The 26,596-nt window shown below is 46.4% G+C and overlaps 1 protein-coding gene across 1 annotated transcript in view; it reads right to left on the minus strand.

Moving 5' to 3' along the window:
• TNFAIP8L3 (TNF alpha induced protein 8 like 3) overlaps positions 1–25,814 on the minus strand; it is a 39,979-nt gene extending 14,165 nt beyond the window's left edge. The window contains exon 1 of the mRNA XM_060005244.1: positions 25,481–25,814. Within this exon, the coding sequence (XP_059861227.1) occupies positions 25,481–25,532 (52 nt within the window). The 5' untranslated portion in view covers positions 25,533–25,814. The remainder of the gene's footprint in view (positions 1–25,480) is intronic.
• Positions 25,815–26,596: the final 782 nt, after the last annotated feature.

Raw genomic sequence — 26,596 nt, forward strand, 5'->3', positions numbered from 1 at the left:
AGCCAGTCTTATGATGTGATAGAACAATACTACCTATTCATCAAAACGTGAAGGTAGATGTAGCTCTCATCTTTAGAGGGCATTCTATATATTTGAACAGAGTTGCGTGGTGGTTTTGTTTTTCATATTGATTTTACAGCTAGCTCTGAAAAGTGAATGAGTGATAATTTTACTTACCAGAGCTAACTGAAGCAGATACTTGAGAAGTCACTGGGGGGGCGGGGGGGGGGGGCAGGGTGAATCATCTCCAACTCAACAGGTTAATTATGGAGATCTGAGAGATATTTTTGTCTCACTGCAGTAGAAGAGCAATCATCATTAAAAACAACATCTACTTACATGATTTCTTTAAACAAAGCTTATTCATCCCCTCCCCCACTCTCTTTTGCATCTAAAAAAAACTAGTGTCTCTCTGAATAGTAGGTCATACTCAGGCATAATAAAATAAAAATAGAGTCTATGTATATAGTGCATTATGCACAGTAACTCATTGTATCCTTGCAACAACTTAACATACATGTACTAATATCACTACCACCACCACCATCATCATCATCATCATCAATTTACATCCAAGGAAACCACGCAAAGGGAGATTAAGCAGCTTGTTTAAAACTACCATTTAGGAAGTGGCAGAGCTCGATTCAGACCCAGGCAGACTGCCCCAGAGTCCCGTGCTTCAAGCCGCCACACTAAACTGCCATTCCTGAGGTGATAAACATCAATTAGTTTAAATGTGTTTTTGAATTATTGCCCATTTTAAGATGGAGATTGAGCTGTTTTTTTCCTCCGAAGAATTGTTTTAAAAAACCATGGGGCTTCCCTGGTGGCACAGTGGTTGGGAGTCCACCTGCCCATGCAGGGGACGCAGGTTCCTGCCCCGGTCCGGGAAGATCCCACATGCCGCAGAGTGGCTGGGCCCGTGAGCCATGGCTGCTGAGCCTGCGCGTCCGGAGCCTGTGCTCCGCAATGGGAGAGGCCACAAGAGTGAGAGGCCCGCGTACCGCAAAAAAATAAATAAATAAAAATAAATAAAAAATAAATAAATAAAATAAAAAACCATGAAGTATTTCAAATATACAGACAAAACAGAAGATAATATAACAAACTCTACTTGTATGGCCACCACCCAGATGGAACAAATCTTAATACTCTGCCCTCAAAGACAGAGGCGGGGGTGAAGCCCTCTTTGTTTTCAACTCCCTTTCTTTTGTTTTCAACTCCCTTTCTTTCCCTTCTATCTCCTCAGATCTAATTGCACTTCAGAAGTCGAGGTGTCTTTTTGTCTCATCCATGTTTTTCTACGTTTGCCTCATGAGTATGCATGCATCAGCATTATATTGTTCAGAGTGTTTGTAAACTTCAGTTAAAGGTGTCACATTGCACAGATCCTTCTGCATCTCTTCATTCAACATCTTTCTTGCAAGATTTATCTAATTAGTCATTTCATTGCTTATATGAATATATTCTTTATCCATGTTTCCTATTGATGGACATTTACATTATTTTCACTTTTGTAAGCAAATAAGTCCACAGTCGTGTCTCCTTGTGCACACACACAATAGCCTCCCAGGTTCTATACCTAGAACACAACTTCCGAGTCCTGTAGCACAGCTGCCAATTGCTTCCAGCGAGATTGCACTAATTTTCACTCCCAGCAGCAGTGTGTGAGTTCCTGTGGATCTACTTCCTTATCAACACTTCAGATAGTCCACCTTTAAAATTTTTGCCAATTTGCTAAGTACAAAATGGTATCTTGTTTCAATATGCCTTTTCCTGATTGTTACTGAGATTCAATATATTTTTGTACATATTGAGCAGTCAGGTCTTTCTCATCTGTGAATTGCTTATTCATGTAGTCATTTCCCCCCTAATTGGATTGTATGTCTTTTTCTTGTTAATTTGTAGGAGGTTTTATGTATTACGGATTCTAATTCTTTGCTGATCACATGACTTGCAAAAATCTCCTCCCAGTCTGTAGCATTACCTTTTAACTTTATTTATCGTGTCTTTAACTGTATAGAAATTAAAATTTTTACTCTAGTTAAATTTAACTAATTTATCAGTCTTTCCCTTTATGGTTAGTGGTTTTTATATTTTGTGTTAAAAGAATCCTTTCCTGCCATGAGTTGATAAATGAGTCATATATTTTCCAAAAGTTTTAAGGTTTTGCTTTGCACATTTAGGTCTTTAATCTATCTGGAAATTATTTGGGGATGTTGTAGGAGGTACATTTTTCTCCTCATAATTTATTCAATGTATTGAATAGTTCATCCTTCTGCTACTGATCTGTTAGGCCACCTTTTTCTTAACAAGTTCCCTTATTGCATGGGTCTGAGTTTTTTACTTTATTCTATTGATCAATTTGTCTATTTCAGTACCAACACCACACTCTCCTAATTACTGTAACTCATAATAAGTCTTGATTGGCCATAGGGAAGTTCCCCCCATTTTATTCTTCTTGGAAATTATTTTGATTATTCTTTTTTTTTTTTTTTTGCGGTACGCGGGCCTCTAACTGTTGTGGCCTCTCCCGTTGCGGAGCACAGGCTCCGGACGCGCAGGCTCAGTGGCCATGGCTCACGGGCCCAGCCGCTCTGCGGCATGTGGGATCTTCCCGGACCGGGGCACGAACCCGTGTCCCCTGCATCGGCAGGCGGACTCTCAACCACTGCGCCACCAGGGAAGCCCTGTTTTGATTATTCTTGCCTTTACTCCTTCAACTGAATTTTTGGGTCATTTGACCAAATTCCATGAACACCTTGTATTAATCTGAGGTAAGCTGGTACCTTTATGATAGTAAGCTTCCCATCCATTAACATGATATATCTCTCCATTTAGTCAGAACATCTTCTCTGTTCTTCAATAATGTTTTATAGTCATCCCCATAAAGCTCTTGCATACCTTTCATTATTGTTACTTCTAGGTACCGAATAGTTTTGGTTGCTACTCTAAGTGTAATTTTTTTATCTTATAGTTTCTAAATGGTTATTAATGATGTATAGGAACCCAACTGATTCCTGTATATTTATCTCCAATTGAAAAATTTTGCTAAGTTCTGTTATTAGTCCTAACTTGCTTGGGTTTTTTAATGTGGACAACTACACTGCTTGCACAAAATGATTGTTTCCTTCTACCTCCCATTTCTTTTTCTTCCCTCATTGCACTGGTGGGAAACTCTAGTACAATGCTGAATAGTAAGGGTGCTATTTAGGATCCCTGTCTTGTTCTTGACTTAAACAGCGTTGCTTCTAAAATTTCCCCACCATGTATAATGTCTGCTGTAGATTTTTGATGGATACTACTTATTAAGTTAAGAAATCTTCCTTATGTTCCTAGTTTGCTAAGGCTTTTGTTTGTTTTAAGGTAAAAATGTGTATCAAATACTTTCTTTGTACCTACTGAGATGATTATATGGTTTATCTCTCTTAATATGTGAATTTAACCAGTTATTAAGAGACTTTTCATTTAAATCATCATTGCATTCCAAGGATAAGCCCTACTTGATCATGTATTTAATATACTGAAGAGTTCTATATTCGTAAATATCATATTCAGCATTTTGCAACTATGCTCAAAGGTGAGATTGGTCTATAAGTTTCTCCTAGTATAGTCCTTGTCTGATTTTGATGTCAGAGTAAACTAGCTTCATAAAATGGATTGGGTTGCTTTTTCTTTTTCTATTCTCTGAGACTGTATGTGTTAGAAGGATTAACGGCTTTATGAAAGTTTAGTAAAATGCGTCCACAAAGCCACTTGTGACACCAAGTAGCCACTCTTTAGAGCTTAAAATCTAAAATCTTAATCTAAAATCTTTAGATTTTTATTTCTTTCCCTAGAGCATCTACAAAGTAGGTAGTCACTCTGAATGGTATATCACTCTCAGGAATAGATAATTCCTGAGAATTGTCTCAGGAATTGAGATAATTCTGAGAATCTATGCCAGTAGATGCATATCTAGTAGATATGCATCTACTGGCATAATTTTAAAAAAAATTATTTTTGGCTGCATTGGGTCTTCGTTGCTGTGCGTGGCCTTTCTCTAGTTGTGGCAAGCAGGGGCTACTCTTCATTGCGGTGCGCGGGCTTCTCATTGTGGTTGCTTCTCTTGTTGTGGAGCACAGGCTCTAGGCGCACGGGCTTCAGTAGTTGTGGAACGTGGGCTCAGCAGTTGTGGCTTGCAGGCTCTAGAGCGCAGGCTCAGTAGTTGTGGTGCACAGGCTTAGTTGCTCCGCGGCATGTGGGATCTTCCCAGACCAGGGCTCAAACCCGTGTCCCCTGCACTGGCAGGCAGATTCTTAACCACTGTGCCACCAGGGAAGCCCTGCTGGCATAATTTTAAATACCATTCTCCTTGTTTTATTTTAAGAGGGGAAACTGAGGAGCTATTTCTCAAAATATTTTCTTTCTTTAATAAGTTTATTATAAAAACTGATACATGAGCACTGAGAACAGTCAGAAAACACAGATAAGCTAAAGGAAAAAAGTGAATATGCCATGATCCCACCATGCACCATGGTTAGCATGTATATATTCTTCCAAATACTCTCCCAGGCATATGCACTTTAATATTCACAAACATGGGATCAATGAACACTATTTTCTAATCTGCATTTTCAGTCAACACTCTGTGGATATCTTTCTTTGTCAATAAATGGATTATATCATCATCTTGATGATATAATTTCCTCTCCCAATTCTCCCATTTCCTCTCCCAATCCTCTCCTGATAGACTTTAATTTGTTCCCAGGTTTTGCTATAAAGGGTCTGGGGACAGTAACGAATAACCCAGCACCAGTCTGCATGTAGGGGTAAAGGGTGTCCAAAGGTTTCTCTTGGCATATGGCAGTATTCCCTCCTAATGCTCCTTCCTGAGCCAGGAGGTGGCAGGTGATGCTGAGAGGGAGCCCCACAGACAGACCCCTTGGTTCCACCTACCCCCATCCCAGCCCTCCCACCAGAGGCCTGCTTGTCCATGTCAGTCAGAAGTCATATTGAAATCAGAAGCCAAAGGGCGGCTCACCCCTTCACAAGGATGGCTGTGCCCTAGCCCAACTCGCTAAAGATAGTCAGACAGATGAAAGCCAAATAGTACCAGCAGGGCCTCTCATGCCCACAGGTGAATCCAATGGACCCTTGCCTAGGTAGAAGGGGCATAGCCACAGCTTGTCTGTTCCAGCTGAAGGCCTCCTCCCACTGTGAGCCCATGGCCATCCCTCACATCCTTCTTCCCGGGGACAGTGGCCCTCGCACCCGACTCCAGCACAGTCCTTTCCCCATGCTGCTGCACTGTGACTGGTGCTGAGTTCTCACAGGACCAATGCTCGGGGGACTTGTGAACCCTCACAACTAGGGCCGTGTCCACCCAGTAGAAGTAGTCCAATAAATGTCTGTTAAATGAATGACTGAATGAATGATTTTCTCAGGCTTTGAGGCCCAGTCTGTCTGTTCAGGATACATACTGGAATGAGGTGTGTATTCACAAAATGTAGACTGAACCGAACACACTAAAAAAAAAAATGTACTGAACTCAGCATGAGGTCCGTCCCTTGCCTTTCACACAGAGCTGACTGTCTGTGCCCCACAAGCAGCAGCATCACCTGGGGGCCGAGATGCATCACCCCACCCCACCCTCAGTGCTCAATTCCATCAGGAACGCTCTCTCCATGGCAGCAGCATCCATCCCTCCTGCCACCCCCGGAGCCTCCCCATTCATGTCCCCTCATGCTTACAAGCTATTTCAAAACTCAGGGGCTGTTGGGGATCAGAATAGCGCAGGCCATGTCTGTCTCTCTGGGTGATCCTCTCTCTCTGTTGGCAGATCTCAAACTGTTCACTATGGCAGGTGCTCAAAAACTCAGGCTCAGGCCACCAGACTGCTAACAAGGATGCCAGCAGGATGCTGAATTCAGAGCCGTGGGAGGATGCCAACTTGGTAATACGTGAAATTAGTAAATAGACTGATGCAATAAAAATGTCAGTCTTTGGAATTCTCCAATTTGGGGATAGATATAAAGCCTAAAAAGTTTTTTAAAAAATAGCAGGCAATAAAATGGAACAAACTCTAATCTATATTTGCAGAAAATATAGCCTGAGACAGTGGGTATTTAAGCCTAAAGAACTGAGGCTCTTGGAAGGTACTGTAATTAGATTAATACAGTAATATGTTAACCCTCAGTTTAGCTTTAAAAAAAAGATAAACAGTTAGCTGTACTAGGGAGGTTGAAACACATGAGGGAGAGGAAACCAGAAGGTACTTCTGGATGGGAGATGATTTGGCAGCCAGCAGTATGCCTTGCTCAATGTTCTACTTAATTTCTTTTTAGTGAAGTAAGAATTTTGTACAATGACATTTTTGGATTTCAGTCAGTATGAGAGTGAAACAACAGGAAAGGGGCATATGTAATATATCACTTATAACACCCCTTACCTGTATTCTGTAGTAACTGTTTTTTGTTGTTCTTGTTGTTCATGCATCTGAGATCTGAGACGTGAGTAAGATACAGTTTGGATATCCACTGGTGCCACGGTCGTATCTGGCCCAGTTTGCAAATGGGAGGTGGGGTGGCGGATAGCTTGCTCTCCTGCAAGGTACCCTGAGGTTGGGCTCCTTAGTTCTGCTGGAAGCCTTCCTCTGATGGAACTACTCTGAATAGGGGAGTAGCTGTGGAAACTTGCCTCTCTGGAAGTTGCCCATAAATGTGTCTTTCTCTGAGGCTTCCTTTCTAAATTAAACTTTCCTCATACTTGTCTCAAAGGCAGTAAAAGCTTCCAAATAAAATTCTTTATACTTCATGGTAATATAAGACAATACCACCAAAAACTTTCACCGTTTCAAATCAAGTCACTGGGTGCAGTCACTCTAAGATGCTGATAATGGCTGTCCTGGGGAGTCAGGATGCCAGGGCTGTGGCCATGGAGTCGACCCCCAAGTATGGGGAAAAACCCCAATACAGGGAAAACCGGAGAGCCAACCCCTGGTCCTGACTCTCACCACTGAGCCCACAGCAGGGGGTGAAGGAGCCCAGCACCCAGGCCCGCCCCTGCTGCCCCCCAGGGCGCTCACTGTGTGTGCTGGGCCCAAGTCTTCACCTTCCTGGTATCTTCGTCTATTAGGGAGTTGGACTAGATGATTCCGCTAATTTGTTTTATATTCTCAATTTAATAATAACCTCTTCTGAATCAGAAACTGAGTTTTTAAGTCCATTAAAAAAAACAAAACAAAAAAAACCCACACTGGGTATTCATGAGATGAGAGCCCATGTCAGTGGGAGGGATTCTCAGCTTTCCTTCTCTCACACTGATTTCCCTCCAGCCACCAAACTCTCTCCCAGCTCTGCAAATGCCAGTGCTTCAGCAATGGAATGCCTCCTGCTTTTCCCTCCTTCTGAAAGCCTGGGGCATTGACCTTGGAGCCTCCATCTTTCCTTTTCTTTGGCTTTCCTCCAAAATGCATCCCCCCCACCCCCTGGCTTCCTGGGGCCCTTGACTCCTCTGTCAGACGTCAGCCTGTGCTTGCCACAGAGCAGCGGTCAGCAGGCTCTCCCCAAGGCTTCTCCCTGTGCTGACCTCAGCACCCAAAGACCAAGTTGCAGATGGTCAGCCCCAGCAGGCTGCCCTGTGCTGACGCAGCTGCATACAGGAGTTGTATCCAAAACCCTAGGACCAGTTCTTCTCATCAGGACTCACATCCCTGTTATCCCACTTCTCTGCCCCCAAGAGAAAGTAGCTCATCCTTTTCCTGGTCTCACCCATTGCTTGGTGCATGTTCTCTCCAGATCCAAGCACCCCTTGCTATCCTCTTTCCCACCCCTCCCCTGAGCCCTCCCTCTATCCAGAACAAATTCTCTACTTGGGGCCTGTTCAAGGACCTCCCACCTGGTGTCACCTGTTTGTTCACTGCAAGTTCCAGGAACGGGGAACCTGGACTGCTGTGTCCACCATGGTGTCCCTGGCACATAGAAGGAGCTCAATAATATTTAGATTTAAACCTCAAAACCCAACACTGACTGGTCAGCCCAGGAAGTGATGTCATGGGGAAAAGAATGGGGATTGAGGAGAGGAGAGCCTGAGGGCCCAGGAAGAGGCCTGAGGAGGGACGGCCACAGTAGGACAGAGGAACTGTGGTCTTGTCCTTCCTTGGCTTTCACCCCAAACTCAATGGCAATGGCTCTCACAAGGTCACCAAGTGCCTTCTAATTGTCCATGAGGAGTGTTTGGAAACATGGGAAGACATTTTTGTTGTCACAGCACGTGAGTGGAGGGTTCTACAGGCATTAGTGGGCGGGGCCAGATATGCTAACTATCCTGTAATTTCTGGGACAGGGAATGCCAGCAGCACCCCGAGACACACACCTGGGTCCTTGGCTCACCTGACCTCTAGTGGCACTCGAACCTCCCTCATTCTCTGCTTTCCTGATCTCCCCTCTTGGTCCTTCTCAGCCTTTGCCAGGACTCCTTTTCCTCTGTCCATGCCTGAAGTCTAGGTGTTCTGAGTTTACTCAAGGCCCTCTTCTCTCTTGCCACGCACTGTCCCTGAGTGTGAGATGTCACCGCTTGCCCACCCCCACAGGTTACTGCTTGCCAGACCTCTCCACCTAGATTCCCACAGACCTCTCACCCTCCACATGCTCAAAACTTCCCTCATCCCCTTTCTCCCACTCCCCCTGCACCCTCCTCCTTGTATTATATGTGGCCCTGCCACCTGCCCAGTGTCTGGACAAGAACCTGGGGGCCATCTTTGCCTTCTTTCTCTCTCACCTCCCACATCTAATGGGGCATCAGACTGTCAATTCAGCCTCCTTCACATCTTCAATTGTATCCGCCTTTCTCTGTCTCACTGATACCACCTTAGTACTGACCCTCATCATTTCTCACCTGAATGATTGTCCATCTCCTCACTTACCTCTCTACTGCAGCTTCCATTCTAATTTCCACACTGGGATGAGAACTGGCTTTGATGATGCTACTCCACCAGAGAGAACACTGACTGGCTTCCCATGACCTTGAAGACAAAGTCCAGACACTTGAGCATGGCATGCTGGTTGCTGAGCTGATAATCTATCTTCTGTTCATCTCTCCAGCTTCATCCTCTACAAACTCTGAGCTTCTGACTTCAGGCCACACATAGGTGTCACCTGTCCTGCTCTGTTATGCCTGGGTCCCCTCTGCACCTGTGCATATTCTGTTCCCCTGTGCTTGGACATCGGCTCCCCCCTCACCCTCCAGGGCTCCCTTGAAGGACTTCTGACCTCTGAAGGACTTTTCTCTGCAACCACCTTTCCCTCTGGTATATTCTTATCACCATGGAGAGCAATCATCCATTGGCTGGATGAGTGACTTTATATCTCACCAGTCTGTGAACTCCTTGAGGGCAGGAATCATGATTTATTCATTGCTGCAACTTTAGCCAGGTATTGAAACATAGAGACTGTTGCATGAACGAATGGCTAACAGTCTTGACATTTTATTGAAATGCACTCACACTCATGTCAGGAAAAATAATGATAACTGGAGCTGGCGGGGCCTCGGGACACTGACGCCTACTTCCTCCACTCAGGGGCCTGAGGTTGCCCCACTGTGCCCCTTCCCCACCTGGGCATGGTCGCCCTGGGCTGACCAGTCACTTTTCTTTTTCATTTTATTTTTAAAAACTTATTTTCAAAGTAATATTACATTATTTAAAAAGGTACATTATTTAAAAAGTCAAACCATTCTATAAGGCTTATAACAAAATGCAGCATCCTCTGGCCCACTTCTGATGCTGGCTCTTTGGAGGCAAAACACTTTAAATTATTTTAGCTGTTGCAACTAATAATTACCTCTACATATTTAAATTACATGCTTATACTGTTAGTTCTTGATTTTATTTGCTTTTAACTTCCTATTAAGGAAGGTGAGAATTTAGCTCTCTTCTCCATTCATTTCTCCTTCCACCTTCCGATTTGATTCTATTTCAATATTTGGTTAAATCAAACTTCAGTGATTACATTACTGGGATTGAGATGCCATTCATAGCTGAGTCATGTATGTTCTATAACTTCCATGACTGCATTTCCTTTCTTATTCATCTTGTTCTCCCAGGCGTTAAGCACTGCCTTGTTTTTCTTTTGATTAGTTTTCTATCTAATTCACTCTCAAAATTCTTAGCAGAATATAAGGTTCTTCTCAAAAGGTTCAAACACATCAACTAATCTACCACTTCAGTCTTCTTTTTTGGAGACTCTTCTGGGAGCGCTTTGTGCTCTGGTGCAAATCCGGGTGCATTTCCCTCTAAGCCTGCTCCAGGCTCTCAGCCTGGTTCTCCCTTCCTCCTTCATCCCTTCTCTCCTGTGTCCATCTCCTGCTTCTTGGGTCTTACGGCTTCCTCTTTCTTAACTTGCTCTCCATTTCAGTGGAACACTTTGTCCAGCACAGGCATCAGCAAACTACCTTAAAGGGCTAGAGAATAAAGGGCCCAAAGTATCAAAAGGTACCTATAAAACCATTTATAATGTAACCATTAAAAAAAGTAAAAATGCTTTTAGCTTGTTGGACATACAAAAGCAGGGAACAGGCTTGACTGGGCCTGGGAGCCTCAGTTGGCTGACTCCTGACCTGGCAGCTCCCTGAGGAAGGGAACACGGTAAGGTAATTTTTTTGAGATCTAACTTATCATACAATGACTTTAGTCCAGGGGTCCCTAATCCCCTGGTACCAGTCCATGGTCTGTTAGGAACCAGGCCGCACACCAGGAGGTGAGCGGCAGGCGAGTGAGCGAAGCTTCATCTGTATTTACAGCCGCTCCCCATCGCTCGCATTATCGCCTGAGCTCCGCCTTCTGTCAGATCAGCGGTGGCATTAGATTCTCATAGGACCGCGAACCCTACTGTGAACTATGGGTGTGAAGGATCTAGGTTGTGTGCTCCTTAGGAGAATCTAATGCCTGATGATCTGAGGTGGAGCTGAGGCAGTGATGCTAGCGCTGGGAAGCAGCTGCAAATACAGATTATCATTAGCAGAGAGGTCTGACTGCACAGAGACCATAATAAATCAATTGCTTGCAGGCTCACAGCAAAACCCTATCAGTGAGCTAGTGGGAAGTAGCTGCATGGCACAGGGACATCAGCTCAGTGCTCTGAGACCACCTAGAGGGGTGGGATAAGGAGGGTGGGAGGGAGATGCAAGGGGGAGGCGATATGGGGATGTACGTATGCATATAGCTGCTTCATTTTGTTATACAGCAGAAACTAACACAACATTGTAAAGCAATTATACTCCAATAAAGATGTTTAAAAAAGAACCCAAAACCCTATCAGTGAGTGGCAAGTGAAAACAAGCTCAGGGCTCCCACTGATTCTGCATTATGGTGAGTTGTATAATTATTTTATTATATATTACAAGGTAATAATAATAGAAATAAAGTGCACAATAAATGTAATGTGCTTGAATCATCCGGAAACCATCCTCCCCCCGACCCCCACCAGGTCCGTGGAAAAATTGTCTTCCACAAAACCGGTCCCTGATGCCAAAATGTTGGGGACTGCTGTTGTAGTCTAGCCGCACACTTGACTGATGGTTTGACTGGGTTCAGAACTCTACATCACCAGTCATTCACCTTGAGAATTCAAAGACACTGCACCATTGTTGTTTAGCCCTCGGTGTTGCTATTTGGAAAACTAGTGCGTTAAGGGCCTGGTTTTTCTCTCTGGAAGCTTAAAGATCTTCGCTTCATGACAAGTCTCCGCTCACAAGCCATACTTCTCCATCTCCAAGTTTCCACTGCCTTAGTCCCTCTAGCACCCAGGAGGGCTCGTGCGATGGGTGGGGGGACCAAGGCAGAGGAAATGGAGAGGAGCACCTGGGTGCGAGGGGCTGCAGGGAAGGGAGGCACCAAGGATGAGGCAGGGAGATCTGGGGCCAGGGAGATGGGCTGGAAGGGAAGTCAGGAGAAGGACTTGCTCCTGGGGTGGAGGTCAGAGGTCAGAGGGCCCCTGCTGGAAGCCAGCTTTTCTCAAAGTTTTGTACTCTTTAATATTAAAAGGGGCTACTATCCGGGTGGAGAGGCCCAAGAAGGCCGGGGCAGCTGTGACTGGCAGACCTGCTGCAGGCCAAGTGACCCTCAAGAGCATGGGCCTGGCCTACAGCCCCTTGCCCCTCTGGCTTCCCTGCCACATGACCCAACCCCCTGACCAGCTGCATTTAGTCCTTGCCTGGCCTGCATCCTGCCTGTATGACAGTCTCGGCCCCTAATGATCACCAACCTTCACCCCTCTTCAGGCTTGGCTCAGACCTCAGCCACTCTCTTGGGTTACAACAATATGGCAGAGCTATATTTATGTGGAGAGGTTTTTTTTTTTTTTTTAAATAACAAAAATGAAACAAAGAAAACCAAGGATGGTTGGAACTAGACTTCTTCATGCATCAGCATCAGCCCATCACTGACTTGCCTCCTGGGGTGAAGGGAAAGCTGGGTGACAACTCTCTAGAGATAATGCCTGGGTGCTTACTACACCTGCTGGTCTTAGGATGTACCATCCATCATTCTCGACATAAACACCTGCTTTCTGTAAGAATTTACTCCTATCTCAATTATTCTGCCTCTCACATCCTCTTATCTCTCCCTTAAAAATCACAGTGGTCATATTCACCCACTTGCCATTAATAAGACAATATGGCTGCTTAATAAGGAAACTCATACTGCTTTCCTCTTGAAGATTAAGAAAGTGATTTTTTTTTTTAATGGAAGGAAGAACTTTTCTGGAAGGGTTGAAAATGCATAGTTAATATATATTATGTTTTTAAATCTGAAAAGGGGTAAAATAATTATATTTTATAATATAAATCAAGAAAGTAAAGATAGGGCTTCCCTGGTGGCGCAGTGGTTGAGAGTCCGCCTGCCGATGCAGGGGACACGGGTTCGTGCCCCAGTCCGGGAAGATCCCACATGCCTTGGATTGGCTGGGCCCGTGAGCCATGGCCGCTGAGCCTGCGCGTCCGGAGCCTGTGCTCAGCAATGGAGAGGCCACAGCAGTGAGAGGCCCACGTACCGCAAAAAAAAAAAAAAAAGTAAAGATAGACAAAATCCTGGCTGATGGGGAAAATCAATCATTAAGGGTGCTTGGGGCTAATTTAAAACTAGGTTAGAAACTCTGATAAATGTGAGTCTAAAGGGTGAGCACTTCTGTTTTCTACAAGCTTCCTGACTGGGCTACCCCTATTTGATGGACTAGAGTAAAATAAGGTGGAGACAGGGAGGCAGTGAGGAATACCGGGACCATGATATCTCTTATCTTCAGCTCCAAGATGCACAAGAAATCCTCAATACATTTTCTTTTTTTAAAATTGAAGTATAGTTAATTTACCATGTTGTGTTAGTTTCAGGTGTACAGCAAAGTGATTCAGTTACAGATATTCTTTTTCAGATTCTTTTCCATTATAGGTTATTACAAGACCTCAATACATTTCTGTCTAATTCCTTCAGAAATAGATACATATAATATTATCATATAGCTTTTTTTTTTTAAAGGAATTTTATTTATTTATTTATGGCTGCATCAGGTCTTAGTTGTGGCATGCAGGATCTTCACTGAGGCCCGTGGGATCTTTCGTTGCAATGTGCGGGCTCTTTGTTACGGTGTGCGGGTTCTTCGTTAAGGTGCACGGGCTCCTCTCTGGTTGTGGCGTGCGGGTTTTTTCTTTTCTCTAGTTGTAGCACATGGGCTCTGTAGTTGTGGCGCATGGGCTCCAGAGCGCATGGGCTCTGTAGTTTGCAGCATGTGGGCTCTCTAGTTGAGGGGTGTGAGCTCAGTAGTTGTGGCATGTGGGCTTAGGTGCCCCGCGGCATGTGGGATCTTAGTTCCCTGACCAGGGATTGAAACCCCATCCCCTGCATTGGAAGGCGATTCTTTACCACTGGACCACCAGGGAAGTCCCTCATATAACTTTTCAATAATGAGTTTTTTGGGAAAGACCAAACTTGGGGGTGGCAGACCAATACCTACTAAAAGCAAATAATCCTGTTATAACAGAATTTTAAATGCCCCCCTCTTTTTTTTTAATTGTAAAAGTAATAAAGACACAAAATCAATGTGTAGATGAACAAGTGGAAAGTGAAAGTCATTCATGTTTGGGATGGGGGTCAGGGAGGGAGCGAGCGTCAGGGATGCCAGCTACACACACTGCTGGTCAGTGAGCAACAGTAAGGCCACAGTCTAGAGCCAAAATGGCGGCGTCAGCAAGCTCACCCAGCAGGTCTGTTTGGCCGGTGAGGCTCTGGTGCCCTTGGCTTCAAACCTATGAGCTCATCATCCACCTTGACTATTTATACTTCCTCTACCTGGTGTGAGGGCCCAGGCCAGGTGGGCTCAGAGGGGAGGGTGTGATGAGGGGGAGAGAGGCTGCAGAGCTGAAGCCAGGGCAATGGGTGGGTAGGAAGAAGGCTGAAGAGAGAAGCCTGGAATCACACCCCCACCAGTGGGCAGGCAGGAAGGACCCACTGAGGCCTGGCCTTATGGGAAAGTGGATCACAGAGGACGGATAAGTCCACTGAATCTCATTCGGTGGTTGTTTTTAAAATAATAACCTGCTGAAAGTTATACATACTCATTGAGAAAAAATCTGGAAGGAAAGCACAAAGAAGGAAATTAAAATTGCCTATAAACTCATCATATAGAATGGTTAATTCTGTTCCAGCATTAAAAAAAAATGCATGTATGTGAATGTGAGGGAGAGATTTTCCTCCCCTTCTCTCTATAAAAAAGGGGTGTCTGATCTATGAAACAAAAACAGACTCACAAACATAGAGAACAGACGTGTGGTTGCTGGGGGAGTGGGGAGAGGGATGGATTGGGAGTTTGGGATTAGCAGATGTAAACTATTATATATAGGATGGATAAACAACAAGGTCCTACTGTATAGCACACGGAACTATGTTCAATATCCTGTGATAAACCATAATGGAAAAGGATGAAAAAGAATATATATATGTTTAACTGAGTCACTTAGCTGTACAGCAGAAATTAAACACAACACTGTAAATCAATTATACTTCAATAAAATCTTTAAAAAAGGGGTGTATGTATATATAGGTATGTGGGCATATATGCATGAATAAATAAATATACATGTATATATATTTTATCAAGCTTTCTTCATACATTATAATGCAAACACCTATAACATGTTTTTCAAATTAAGTTTTCTTAGCAGCTGAGTAATATTCCTCTGTGTGGAAATGTCATTATGTATTTAGTAATTCAATAACTATTTAATTGAATATTTACCTATATGTTTAGGTTGGATATTTAGATTTGTTTCTGCTCCCCCTTTGGGGGGAGCAGCTTTAAATAATGAAAATCTACCACTTACTTTGTGATTTGGGGTAATCTCTGTGCATCTGTTTCTTTATCTGTAAACTGTAAATAATACCTGCTTTCTCCATGTCCTGGTTTTGCTATGAAATCATGTGTGTAGGATATTTCATTGTTCTTATGACTTCACAATTTAACTCTGAATGACTTGGCAGCTGGTGAGGCCACCAGAGTTGTTGAGAGAAAGTGATGGAAAGTTAACAGTCCGGGTGTAGCTGTGCTGAGTTGACGTGTCTCTTGGACAGTGAGAAGATGAGGTCCAGACGACTCTGAAAGGCAGGATTCTTGCTCTGGAGAGAGGAACGTGTTAGACCACAGCTTTGGGAATCTTTAGCTTCACGCTGGAAAAACGGGTGGTCTTTTCCAAATGAAAGTGTATTGGTAGAAAAGAACAAGGCCGAGAGCTCAGCCTTAGGAGACACAGGTAGGAAAAAGATATTAATGAGGGATGCAGAAGGAGCAATTGAGGAGGCGTGCAGGGAAACCAGGATTATACAAAGTCAGAGAAATCAAAAGGAAAAAAAAAGTCAAGAAAATTCAGGTTTAATTCCCATCAGATACTGCTCTGGGCTCGCTAAAAGTTGACTCTGTATTAACTTAGCTCTGCCTGCTTCATGTGACTGAGATTGAATCACTGAATTAAACATTAAGGGTGAGAGAGGCTAACACAGATGAACAAATTTCCCTCTTTCCTTACAAAATGAAAAATCAATTTAAACAAAGATTAAAAACATAATTGGAGAACTAGAGGCCAATAAATCTATTTCTGAAGCTGGAAGCTATTAAAGTAAACTAACCTTTGCAATTGTCACTGTGCATCTGTAAAATCTACCAAATTCCTCTCGGGTATTAAAAAAATGTAAGAATCTTCTGAGGGCTCCGTGTAGGGCTCTCCTGACCTGGAAAGTGGGCTGGGTACACGGGAAGGGCCTGGTGTGGGCCTGTAGTGTCTGACCTCTGGGCAGCTGTGCTGGGAGGGAGAAAGCTCAGGAGAGGAAAAGGGGGGAGGGGTGTCAAGAACACAGTGGAAGGTGTCAGAAGGAAACATAGCAGGGGTCCCTTAGATATCCCAACACCCAGAATAACTCTGATCCTTTTAAAACATTATATATGTTTTGGGGGAATGATAGAGGAGCCAGAGTGTGTGGGCTCCAATTCTGGTTCTGATGCTGCCTGGCAGTGTAGCCAATGTTCTTAGTGTCCCCAAGTAAATATTTCAGAAGGGGGACTCTTGTTTTCTTACAAAACCCCTTCTTCCCCAAATAAAGGTCTCTTGCATCTTTTCAGGACTGCTTTTGGACGACATTCTTCTGGAAAAGCACATCTATTCTTAGGGCTCAATCTGATTTTCCTCTTTGTACTATTTTCACATATTCTACCATGAGCTTGCATTCCTTTGGTGGAAAATAAATGTCACTAAAAAACAATACGTAAGAGACACCACTAAAAACTCAAACCCCAGTTGTCCAGCTCAGAATCTCAAGTTCTCTTCATTGCACTACAGTCTTATCTTCGAGTTTTCTCTTGCCCTTGAATCCAACTGGTCACCCTGTCCTAGGGATTCTGTATCTGGAATGATTCTAAATGCTGGAGTGGAAAAAGTACTTTAGGACCCAACCTAAGTACACTCTGATAGAGGGAACATTTGTTTGTCTTTGCACCTCTCTTGACTCTGCTTCTCAACCCTTCTCTCCTCTTGGGGTTTGCCACATTCACCACCCACCAGGTTCCCAGGACCCTAGACATGAACGTGGCTGCAGGGTCCTCCCAGGACCTTCTCTCTCTGACAGCTGCTTTGTGCTGCTCCCCTCATCTTCCCTCCCAAACCAACCCTCACCAGCCCCTGTTCTGGAGCCTGTGACAGCCCATCCTTGCCCATGTGTTATTGGGCCACCGCAGGTAATGTCTGCAGCTTAAAGCAGGGCTTTCTGGAGATCTAATGTCCTAACCTACCAGAAGGAGGCTAATGAAGGAACTTAACGGTCTGAGGGCCCTGTGGGAGCTGGTGGGGGATGTAAAGGAACCTGGTGGCATCCATTGATCTAACTACATAGTCTACCTGGTAAAGAGCACTGTTTTTGGAGTTAGTTAGACTGGCTTCATACCCACTGAGAAGCTGCACATCCCTGAGCAAATTACTTAATCTCTCTGTGCCTCAGTTTCCTGGTCTATAAAATGGGGTTATTTATAGTACCTAGCCCAGAAGGTCTATAGAAGGCTTAAATACCATATAAACAGTTAACCCAGTCTGAAATACATTGTATGTGCTTAATTAATAGAAAATTAAATAAAAATTCAAAACATCATTATTATTTTACATTCAGTACTAGCCCTCTGGGGCTGGACTCTGGCTGGTAAAGACTATCCTCACAATTTCTCATCTTGTTTGATATATGCACAACTTCTTAAACCTAGTTTCTCTACCCTGTAACCTGAACCCCAGCCTTCTCTCCCTGACTTTCTTAACGTTACTCCAAGGAACCAGACTCAAACGTGGTAGGAAAGCTGATGCAGAGGCCAGCAGACAGCCCCCATCACTTCCCTCCCATATTATTCACTGAAAATCTGTTTACCTTCCCAGCATAACTCCCAGGCCCCAAATCAGGGATGCAGGACATGTGTGCTCACCAGAACAACCTTTTACAGAATTTCCTCCTGCACATGAAACTGGATGCCTCTACCATACAGATATCAACTGGGAGTCTCCATGAAGCTACGCATCACCAAAATGCTTCCTTTCGGGGCTAGAATAGTTTCCCGGAAAGCGTATTTTACTTTCCAGAAGACAACCTAGAAGCTAGTGGCTGCTGCTGTGGTTTTTCAACTGTTTAAACCAGTATTTGGATACCACCAAAGTGTCTCCTTTTTTTTCCTGGAGAACTGAATTACAAAATACTGGTTTCTATTAGGGTGTGTCTAGCACTTTCTGTGCTGCCAAGCCTTCCATGTTTATAGTCTGCACACTAGATTTTCCATGAACAGGCTCAAATTTATTCCCAGGCAATGATGTTTAGGAAACCCAATATGAACGTGAAGATTGTTCTAAAGCAGTTTCAGAATTTGTGTTATGCAGTTGCCTAAAAAGAGCATGTCTGATGTATAAAAAAATAATATATTTTGGAGGCATGTCTTAATATATGTTGGGGAAAAGGTACTCACTCTCATATGTTTTCTTGGATTGAGGTATCACAGGAAACTTATTTTTTATATTCTTCTTCTCTATCCTTTATTTCTATACTTGTACAGAATACAGCCCAAACACCCACCTACACAGGCATTTTACAGAAAGAGTTGGAAGCCAAGTGACTGAAAAACAAAACAAAATTATGTATATAGGGTCTTTAAAGAGATTTACATGTGAATTCAAATGGGAGCCAATGGTAACTCTGTAGGACAATGAACCAGTTAGAGAAAAGTGCTAATGGGAAGTGTGACTATGATTTGGTTTTGATGAGAAATAAAACAGCAGGCGCCGTGTTTTTAGAGAAAAATAAAGTAGGAAATAGAGCTTTACATTTACACACACATTCTGTCTCCAGCTCCCAGAAACTTACATGCTGGCCACAATCACTGCAACATCCAGTGTTATGTTTTGAGCAGGTCCGCCCTCTCCTCTCTTTTAGCCCTCTAAGGGGGCCCCACTGCTCCAGGCCATGCTTCTCACAGGCTCCTGTCCTTGCCACCTCCTCTGTTTCCCCTGACTTGCTCTTCTCCCCCATCTAAATCCTTCACTCCTTCCAGGCGATCCTCAAGGCCCATCTCCTCCATGAAGCCTCCCCACCAGAACCCCAAGCCACGATGCCCCGTGCTCCAAAACCGACACTGTTTATTGCTGATGCCGCCCAGTCTTGCAGATTCCTTTTGGGTGGGTGTTTTCTCTCCCTTTGGCTGCAAGCCTCTTGAGGGCGGGGCCACATCTAATTCCATTTCGGTGTACTACCATAGCACCTCCACACACTGAACACAAAACAGAGGATCAGCCAATATCTATTGGATCTGTGAGGTCTAAAATGGCTAATTCCATCTGGCTATCTAAATTGCCCTAATGAGGTCTAGATAATGTTTATAGCTCAACAACTATCCCCTGAACTCTGCCCGTATGCAGGGCTGCCATCCATCATGAAACATCCCTGAGGAACTTTGGAGGCCATCTGTGGTGAATGCACGATGTACGATGTACGTACGGCCCAGGTTCCCTTCCGGAATGAAGGACTAAGCACTTCACAAGCTGCTGGTAGTGATGTCTGCAGACAGCCCTCAGCTGAAGGGAACAGCTTCGCCCAAGATGCAGGGATGGCATGAATCTAATGACTAATCATTGTGTCAGGGGATATAAAGGCCTGGCCCCTCACCCCAATTCAGTTCTTTTTTCTTTTTTCTTTTTTAACATTTATTTATTTGGCTGCACTGGGTCTTAGTTTCGGCACATGGGATCTTTAGTTGCAGCATGTGGGATCTAGTTCCCTGACCAGGGATCAAACCTGGGCCCCCTGCATTGGGAGTGTGGAGTGTTAACCACTGTACCACCAGGGAAGTCCCCCAACTCAGTTCTGAAGGGTTTTCCAGCTCCAGAGCTCGAGGCTATTGTTGGATCTGCATTGCAGCTCAGCTTCTCACTCTGCCCAGTCTGGCATCCCTCCCCTCCCTTTCTCTTTCCCAGGTATTGATCCCAAGAGCATCCCCAAATAAACACACTGCATGCTAACCTCCATCTCAGAGTCTGCTTCCTGGGGAACCAACCTGCAATATCATCTATACATCCGTCCACCTATCTAGCCAGCCAGCCAGCCAGCAACCTACCGCTGTGTTTAGGGCACGCAGGTGGTGTTTGTGGGTGCTGATACAGGTGCAAAAGACCCAGTCTTTACCCAGTCTTTACCTCCTTAGGGAGCGAAGGCCAGTACAAGAGATGAGACATGTACAGGAATAACTGTGAAGCACACAGTGGAAAGTGGATGGTGTCAAGAGAGAACATATAAACAGAGACACAGCCAGGGTATAATCCCAGGGCAAGGGGGTGAGAGTCTTCTGGCACTGGCTTAAGATGTGGCCATCGGTATATGCTTCCTATCTCCCTATCTGATCCCAAGCCCTGGAGACAGGATGGACTATGTCCTTATCTCTCTTTGCACTTCCCAATACTTCCCAACACAGAGTCCCAGACAGTGCAAGAAATCTTAAAACACTGAAGCAAAACACTGAAGGACAGCGTTGGCAGTTCTACTTTATAGGACAGGTTTCTGGCTGCCTGTCTGGCCTTTTAGTGCAGAGTTCAGGAGGCTCCTCAAGATGCTCATTCATTTATTATGTCCATATAACCTTGGGAACATGAAAGCACAAGACAAGGCCCTGACCCTCAAAGCAGCCCACTATGTGGATGAGGCAGAGGCCCCTGAAAATGTCCACAGATAAGAACAAGACCTGGGACTATGACTAATAGCCAAGTAGTACATCATCCCCAGGTGGTCCCTGCCCTTGGTCGGCCAGTCCATCAATCGTCAAAGGTTACTCTGTCAGTTGACAAAGGTTACTGAATAGCCTCCATGAATAACCCAATGAGAATCAACAAACTCCAGAACCTCATGATCCTCCAAAACCAATGCCCCAGCATAATTTACTGTCTACAGGGGAAAAGCACCTTTAAGAAAATTTAAGTAACCACTATTAAGTGTCTGATGGAAAGAAAAGAAGCACTGGCAGGGTGGGGAAGCCAGTCCCTGCATTTCCCTGCTTCAGCCCAACTCAACATGCCAGTCCCCTTCCACTCTCCCTCTCCTTTTACTGCTTTTGTACAATCTGTCACCAACTTCTGTTGTTTGTTTCTCTGAAATGGCATTTGCATCCTTCCTCTTCTGCCTCGCTTAGTGCTACCATCCCCTCCGATTGTGTGGCCATGAGGCTCCAAGCCTAGGCCATCCCTGCACTTCATGTCTGTCTGATGTGGCTTCTGAAAACCCAGATCTCAGTCGGTCATGTCTCTGCTCTACTATCAGCTCAACGGGGGCTCCTTCGGCACCATCAGGTACTAGTTATTAAGACCCCCTATTGTCAGTGGCTCTCCCTACACTCACCTAACTTTACTTCCCAGTACTCCTTAGTATATGTCCTCCACTCCAGTCACCTCCCTGTTTATCTGTGCCTTTGCTCAATGGTGTCTGACTTCTGAAACGTCTTGTCTCCTCTTGGCCAACTATTGAATCCTACCCACTCCTTGCCACTTTGTTCACAAGGACCAAGCTTAGGACCGAGGCGATGGGAAAGACAGGAAGGACAAAGTCAGCGGCCTGCTGTTTTCCTACTTCTTTTATTATTTTGAAGTTTCCCTACCACATCCTGATTCCATCACACAGAAATGCTTTTCTGTAGCACCTACCCAGCCACAGGGATGCTCCATCAGCTTGACTGCCCCAGACCACCTAGCTCTGGGTGGAAGGAGCTTGTCCTCTTGAGCTGGGTAGACTATCTCTGTCTTATAAGTCAGAAAGGGAAAAAGCGGACACTGCTAATGTTTACTCGCTTGTTATTTCCTAGGAAAGACTCAAATCATTGCCGAGTTAATACACCAAGCTCTAGGATTTCTGAGAGATGGATGGTGGGTTTGTCAAAGGAGAGACTGCCAAGTTGGGTCTCTGGAAAGAATCCAGTGTTCCATAAACCCTCTTTCCTTATCATAGAAAGAACCATAAAATGACAGAAAGGCAGAGGAGAGCTGCAGGCAGCAGAATGACTTAGAAGCACCATCCTGTGCTTCCTGAAAAACAGAAAATGCAGATTAAGACAAATCTCATCCATACACACCCCCTTTACTTCCTATGCAGGGTATTGCTTGATGAGAGAGCTGCACAGCAGATACTGGGGAGCTCTTTGGAAAAGTCTCTTGAAAGGGGTACAGTAAAGAGTAGGTGGTGCTCAGAGATTTCCTCACTCTGCCAATTTTTGACTGGGAAGGCTACGACATGGGCAAAAATGGAGAGGAGAATGGTGAGTACCTCCTGTTTCTCCTGTTACCTTGAAGGGAAAAGGTGCACCAGTGTGTGGGGGGCAATTAACGCCTCTTCTTCTATTGGAAGTGGCATGAAAGTGGCTAATCTCCAGGTTATCAGGTGGACTGGGTAAGGCCACCTTCTCTACTTTGTGCAAGTTTCTCTAGAGCTGAAAGCAAAGGATGGTGAAAGCAGTAGTTTTGAATGTTCCCATCTTTATGACTTCAGCTGGAAGATGATGTGCATGAGAAGACGTACCTTAAAAATAACTTCCCCCAAACAAAGAGGGGGGGGGCGGGTGGGGAATGAGAGAGTGAAAAGGATAAAATTCAAAACAAATCTCCTTAGGCAGTTACATTAATGTGATAATAACGACAATAATACGAATTTTTTCACACATGCCTAGTGATTTACATTTTACAAAGCTCTGGGGTACATTATTTAGCAGTGTTCTTACAACATAATCCAATCAGGTGATAAAAATAGCAGCTGCCATTTACTGAATGATTACCAGGAGGAACACTTTTCATGTGTTATTTAATCCTCACATCCCCCCCCCACCCCGGGCTTGTACTATTGTTTCCCCATTTTACAGAGGGGGAAACTGAGGTTTAGAGATGTTAAGTAACTTGCCCGTCAGGTAGAGATTGAGACCTGAGTCTTTCTGATTCCAGAGTCCAGGCTCAGGACCTTAATAAGGTCTGTCTTATGGCAGGGCTTTTTCATAAGTTCAGGAAGGGGAGGGCACTGAGGAGGAAGCAGCCCTTCATCTTATCTCCCTGTGAGGTAGGTACACACAGACACACACGTTAATACTTCGAGAGATCCCACTTCCTCTGCTGTGCTTCTCAGTTATAAACCCATCCAGCTTGCACAGATACAGGTCCACAGATGAATGTCATGTTACTTACAGGAACAATGGTCAACTCCTATGGATAATTTAACCAGTATCTGAAGCTGCAACAGGAGTTTCCATTTGATAGGATGCAGCCATAGCAAGGCGATGCATTAGCAACTAGTTTTGAAGCTTTGTCACGAAGAATACTTTAAGACTGAAAATAATGAGGGAGACTGAATGCCATTTAGCAGAATGGCTTGTGACATTCAAATAAATGTTCAACTTGAGATTCAAGCACAGAGAGGAAGAAGAAATGACTGTAGAAAACAGTAAGGCACAAACAAATGGTGACAGCTCAGAGAGCTGGCTGCCCTATTCTTCATCAGACCCATCTGACCTCAGTAGTCACAACTGCTGTTAGTTGTGCAGAGGTCTTCTGACACAAACACACATGAACACCCTGGGATACTCCTTGCTGGGCAGGCTGTGGGGAGAAGCAACTGGACTCTTAAGAACTCCTTCCCTCCCCTTTCATCCAAGTACCAACTCTTCTGAGTGTCTCCTGCCCCCCCCTTCCCCTCCCCTCCTCTTTCTCAAAGCCTCCTTATCCTCCTCCCCTTCTCCATCAACTGGCATGAAAGATCTGAGGGTGAGAGTAGGGAGAGCATGTTAGTTCCTCCGATTTTGAGAGAGTAAAGTGTCAGTGTCAATGTACTCACTCCCCCTCCTTTTGAGCTCTAGAGATATACTTAGATAGACACAAAACACCCACTGGAACTTTTAAATGATATGAAGAGATCCACAAGCCACCTGTGAAACAAGATCTTTGTGCTTCACAGTCACAGGAACATACAGGTTCGAGAAGGGCTCATGTTTATTACTTATGTCCACACATACTTACACAAAGCAGGTGGCCCTTGCACACACACAGGCATCCTCACACACGGGCATCTTGACGATGCCATCTTTCTTTTCCTCCATCCTCATCTCTTCCCACCCAGCTGTAGGTGTTGACCACAGCCACCCTGTGAGAGGCTGAGGGGTATGATGCAGTATAAAGGGAGTCAATCCGCCCTTGGCTACTCCCTGGCTCTGATTCGTGGGTAAGCCACTTAGCCTTTCTGAATCTTTGTAAAATGGAGATAACAACCACCTGGCTAGGTGCTGTGAAGATAAAGGAGAATAGTATACGTAGGGCCCTTGGTACAGCTCCTGGCGCTGTCCCACCTGGTTCCTGAGCCTGCCTTCCTACACCCACACCTGGGCTGACGGTGCCTCCGGTAACCCAGTCCCCACCCTCAGGACACTGGCCTGACACTGGGAAGACTGGGGACTAGTCCGGGCCCTCAGGCCTGTACCAGGAGGGTTCCAGGTCTCAGGTCACAGGTCTGCTGGCCAGGGCTAGCCTGCAGGGCCACGAGGGCGTGGCGAGCCACGGTCACGTGGGAGGGCCATAGGTCTCCCGCCCGTGGACCTGCAGGAGGCGGGCAGAGCGGGCTGGTGGAGGGGGGCAGAGCCCGCGGTTAAGTCGACCCAAGGCTGTGGGTGGCTTCCTCCTGTTGCTCAGTATCAGGGAGAGGAGGGGGAGGACATTCATTATTTCCTAAGTAAGCGTCCACCCGTCGCTTCGATAACTATCGATTGTGAAAAGCTGGCGGCGTCCCTTAAAGGCGAAGCCGGGACCCCGCGCGCCGCCGCCGCCGCGTCTGTCTTCCCGGACCCTTCGTGGGGACCTCCTCCGCGCATGCAGGGCAGCGATGGGCCAACGCTTCTGCATCGGCTCATCTAGCAGCTTCGGGAACCGCAACCACGAGCTGTGGTTTGACTCCTGCGCGCCCACCCGCGGGGGCCTTTCCTTCCCAGAGCGTCGTGTCACGCCCTCGGAGCGGGTCACCTGTTCCGCAGCGTCCCTGGCGCCCGGGGTTCGAGGAGCCGGCCGGCGCTCGGAAAGTTACTTCCAAAAGCAGATATGCAGCAACCCTCGCTGCAGCAAACTACAGGACGCGGAATACCCGAACCCTGCCCCACCGCCAGCAGCCCGGCGACCGGAGCCCGCTGCCGGAGTCCCGCAGCGCCGAGAGCCACCCGCAAATGCACCTACTCTCCCTCCAGCGCCCGAGTGCAATGGGGAGAAAGCCCCAAAGCAAACTCACAGCGCAGAGCCATCCCAGTCCCGGCCCGGAAAGGATCGGGCTGCTGGGGATCGGCCTCCCGCCTGGCCGCTCCGAGAAATACTCGCGATTTCCCGCCCCGGCCTCCCCTCCTGTCTGCCCCAGCCTTCCCGGCTGGGCTGCTGCGACCCCTCGTACCTGCGGCGGTCCCGGGCTCGCCCTCGCTCTGCTCGCCGGAATCCGAATCCATGCTGCCGGCCGGGCGTCCACAGACCCCCGCCCGTCCGCGGAGCGCACGGGACCGGCCGGCGTCCGGACTCGGGCTGCCGCGTCGCACTCCGGCCGGGCAGTGCGCTGCGGCCGCGGCCGGGGGGCCGCTCGGCAGAGGCTAGCGCCGCCCGCGCCCCGTTCCCCGCTCCCCGAGCCCGCCGGCCGGTGCCTGCTTGCCAGGCGAGCGCGGGGCGGAGGGTGGGGTGCGCCGGGAGAGCGCGGGGAGGAGGGCGGGGAGGCGCTAGTGGGGAGGAGCAGGAGCGTCCGGCGCCCCGCGCGCTCCAGCCTGGGGTTAAATACCCGGGGGGCGGTGCCGCTCCTCCACCCGCGCCCCCATCGGGCGCCCGGAGTCCTGAACTTGTGGAGCCGGGCGAGGTCGTGGCGAGCCGGCGAGGCTGAGCCCCTTCCCTTGGAAGTGGCCAAGTTTGGAGAAGTTTTAGGTGAAAAAGCGCCTCTACCCAAGTAGGAAAAGGGGAGGTTTAGAGTGGGCGTGCTGGGGCTGCCCGGGTTCGAGTCTAACTCCACAGTTCGGAGACCTTGGCCGAGTGACTTAACTTCTCTGTGCCCGTTTCCTCACCTGGAAAATGGAGACAATCAGAGTTCCCTTTTGTCCGGGAGGTTGTGAGGGGAGTATATAAATTATGCGTTTGAGGGGCCGAGAGCAGGGCCTGGCACTTAGCGAGGAAGTAAACGACGCGCGGAGGCAACGCTGACGCTGGTGGTTCTTCTCCCGGCGCGGGCGGGGGCGGGCAGGTTGGGCAAGCCGCTGTGGGGCGGGTTCCAGGACGGGGAGCCCTCGCGGGCGTCCCAGGCAGGACCGCCCTGCTGCCAGTCAAGGAGCCAGGCCACTTCCCGGCCCCGACTCAGGGGCAAGAACGGATTTTAGAACCTTTAGTTTGTCTTTAACACAGAGTGCTAATCTTTCTCAATATCCCCTCCTTCCACTTTCTAAAAAAAGAGAGAGAGAGAAGCGGCTGTATATTTATTTAGTAATTAAGAGACTAAACTAGGGGGGAAATGCACGGAGCAGTAAGGCCTGAGGGG

The sequence above is a fragment of the Delphinus delphis genome, chromosome 2 (assembly GCF_949987515.2).
Source record: "Delphinus delphis chromosome 2, mDelDel1.2, whole genome shotgun sequence".
Lineage (NCBI taxonomy): Eukaryota > Metazoa > Chordata > Mammalia > Artiodactyla > Delphinidae > Delphinus > Delphinus delphis.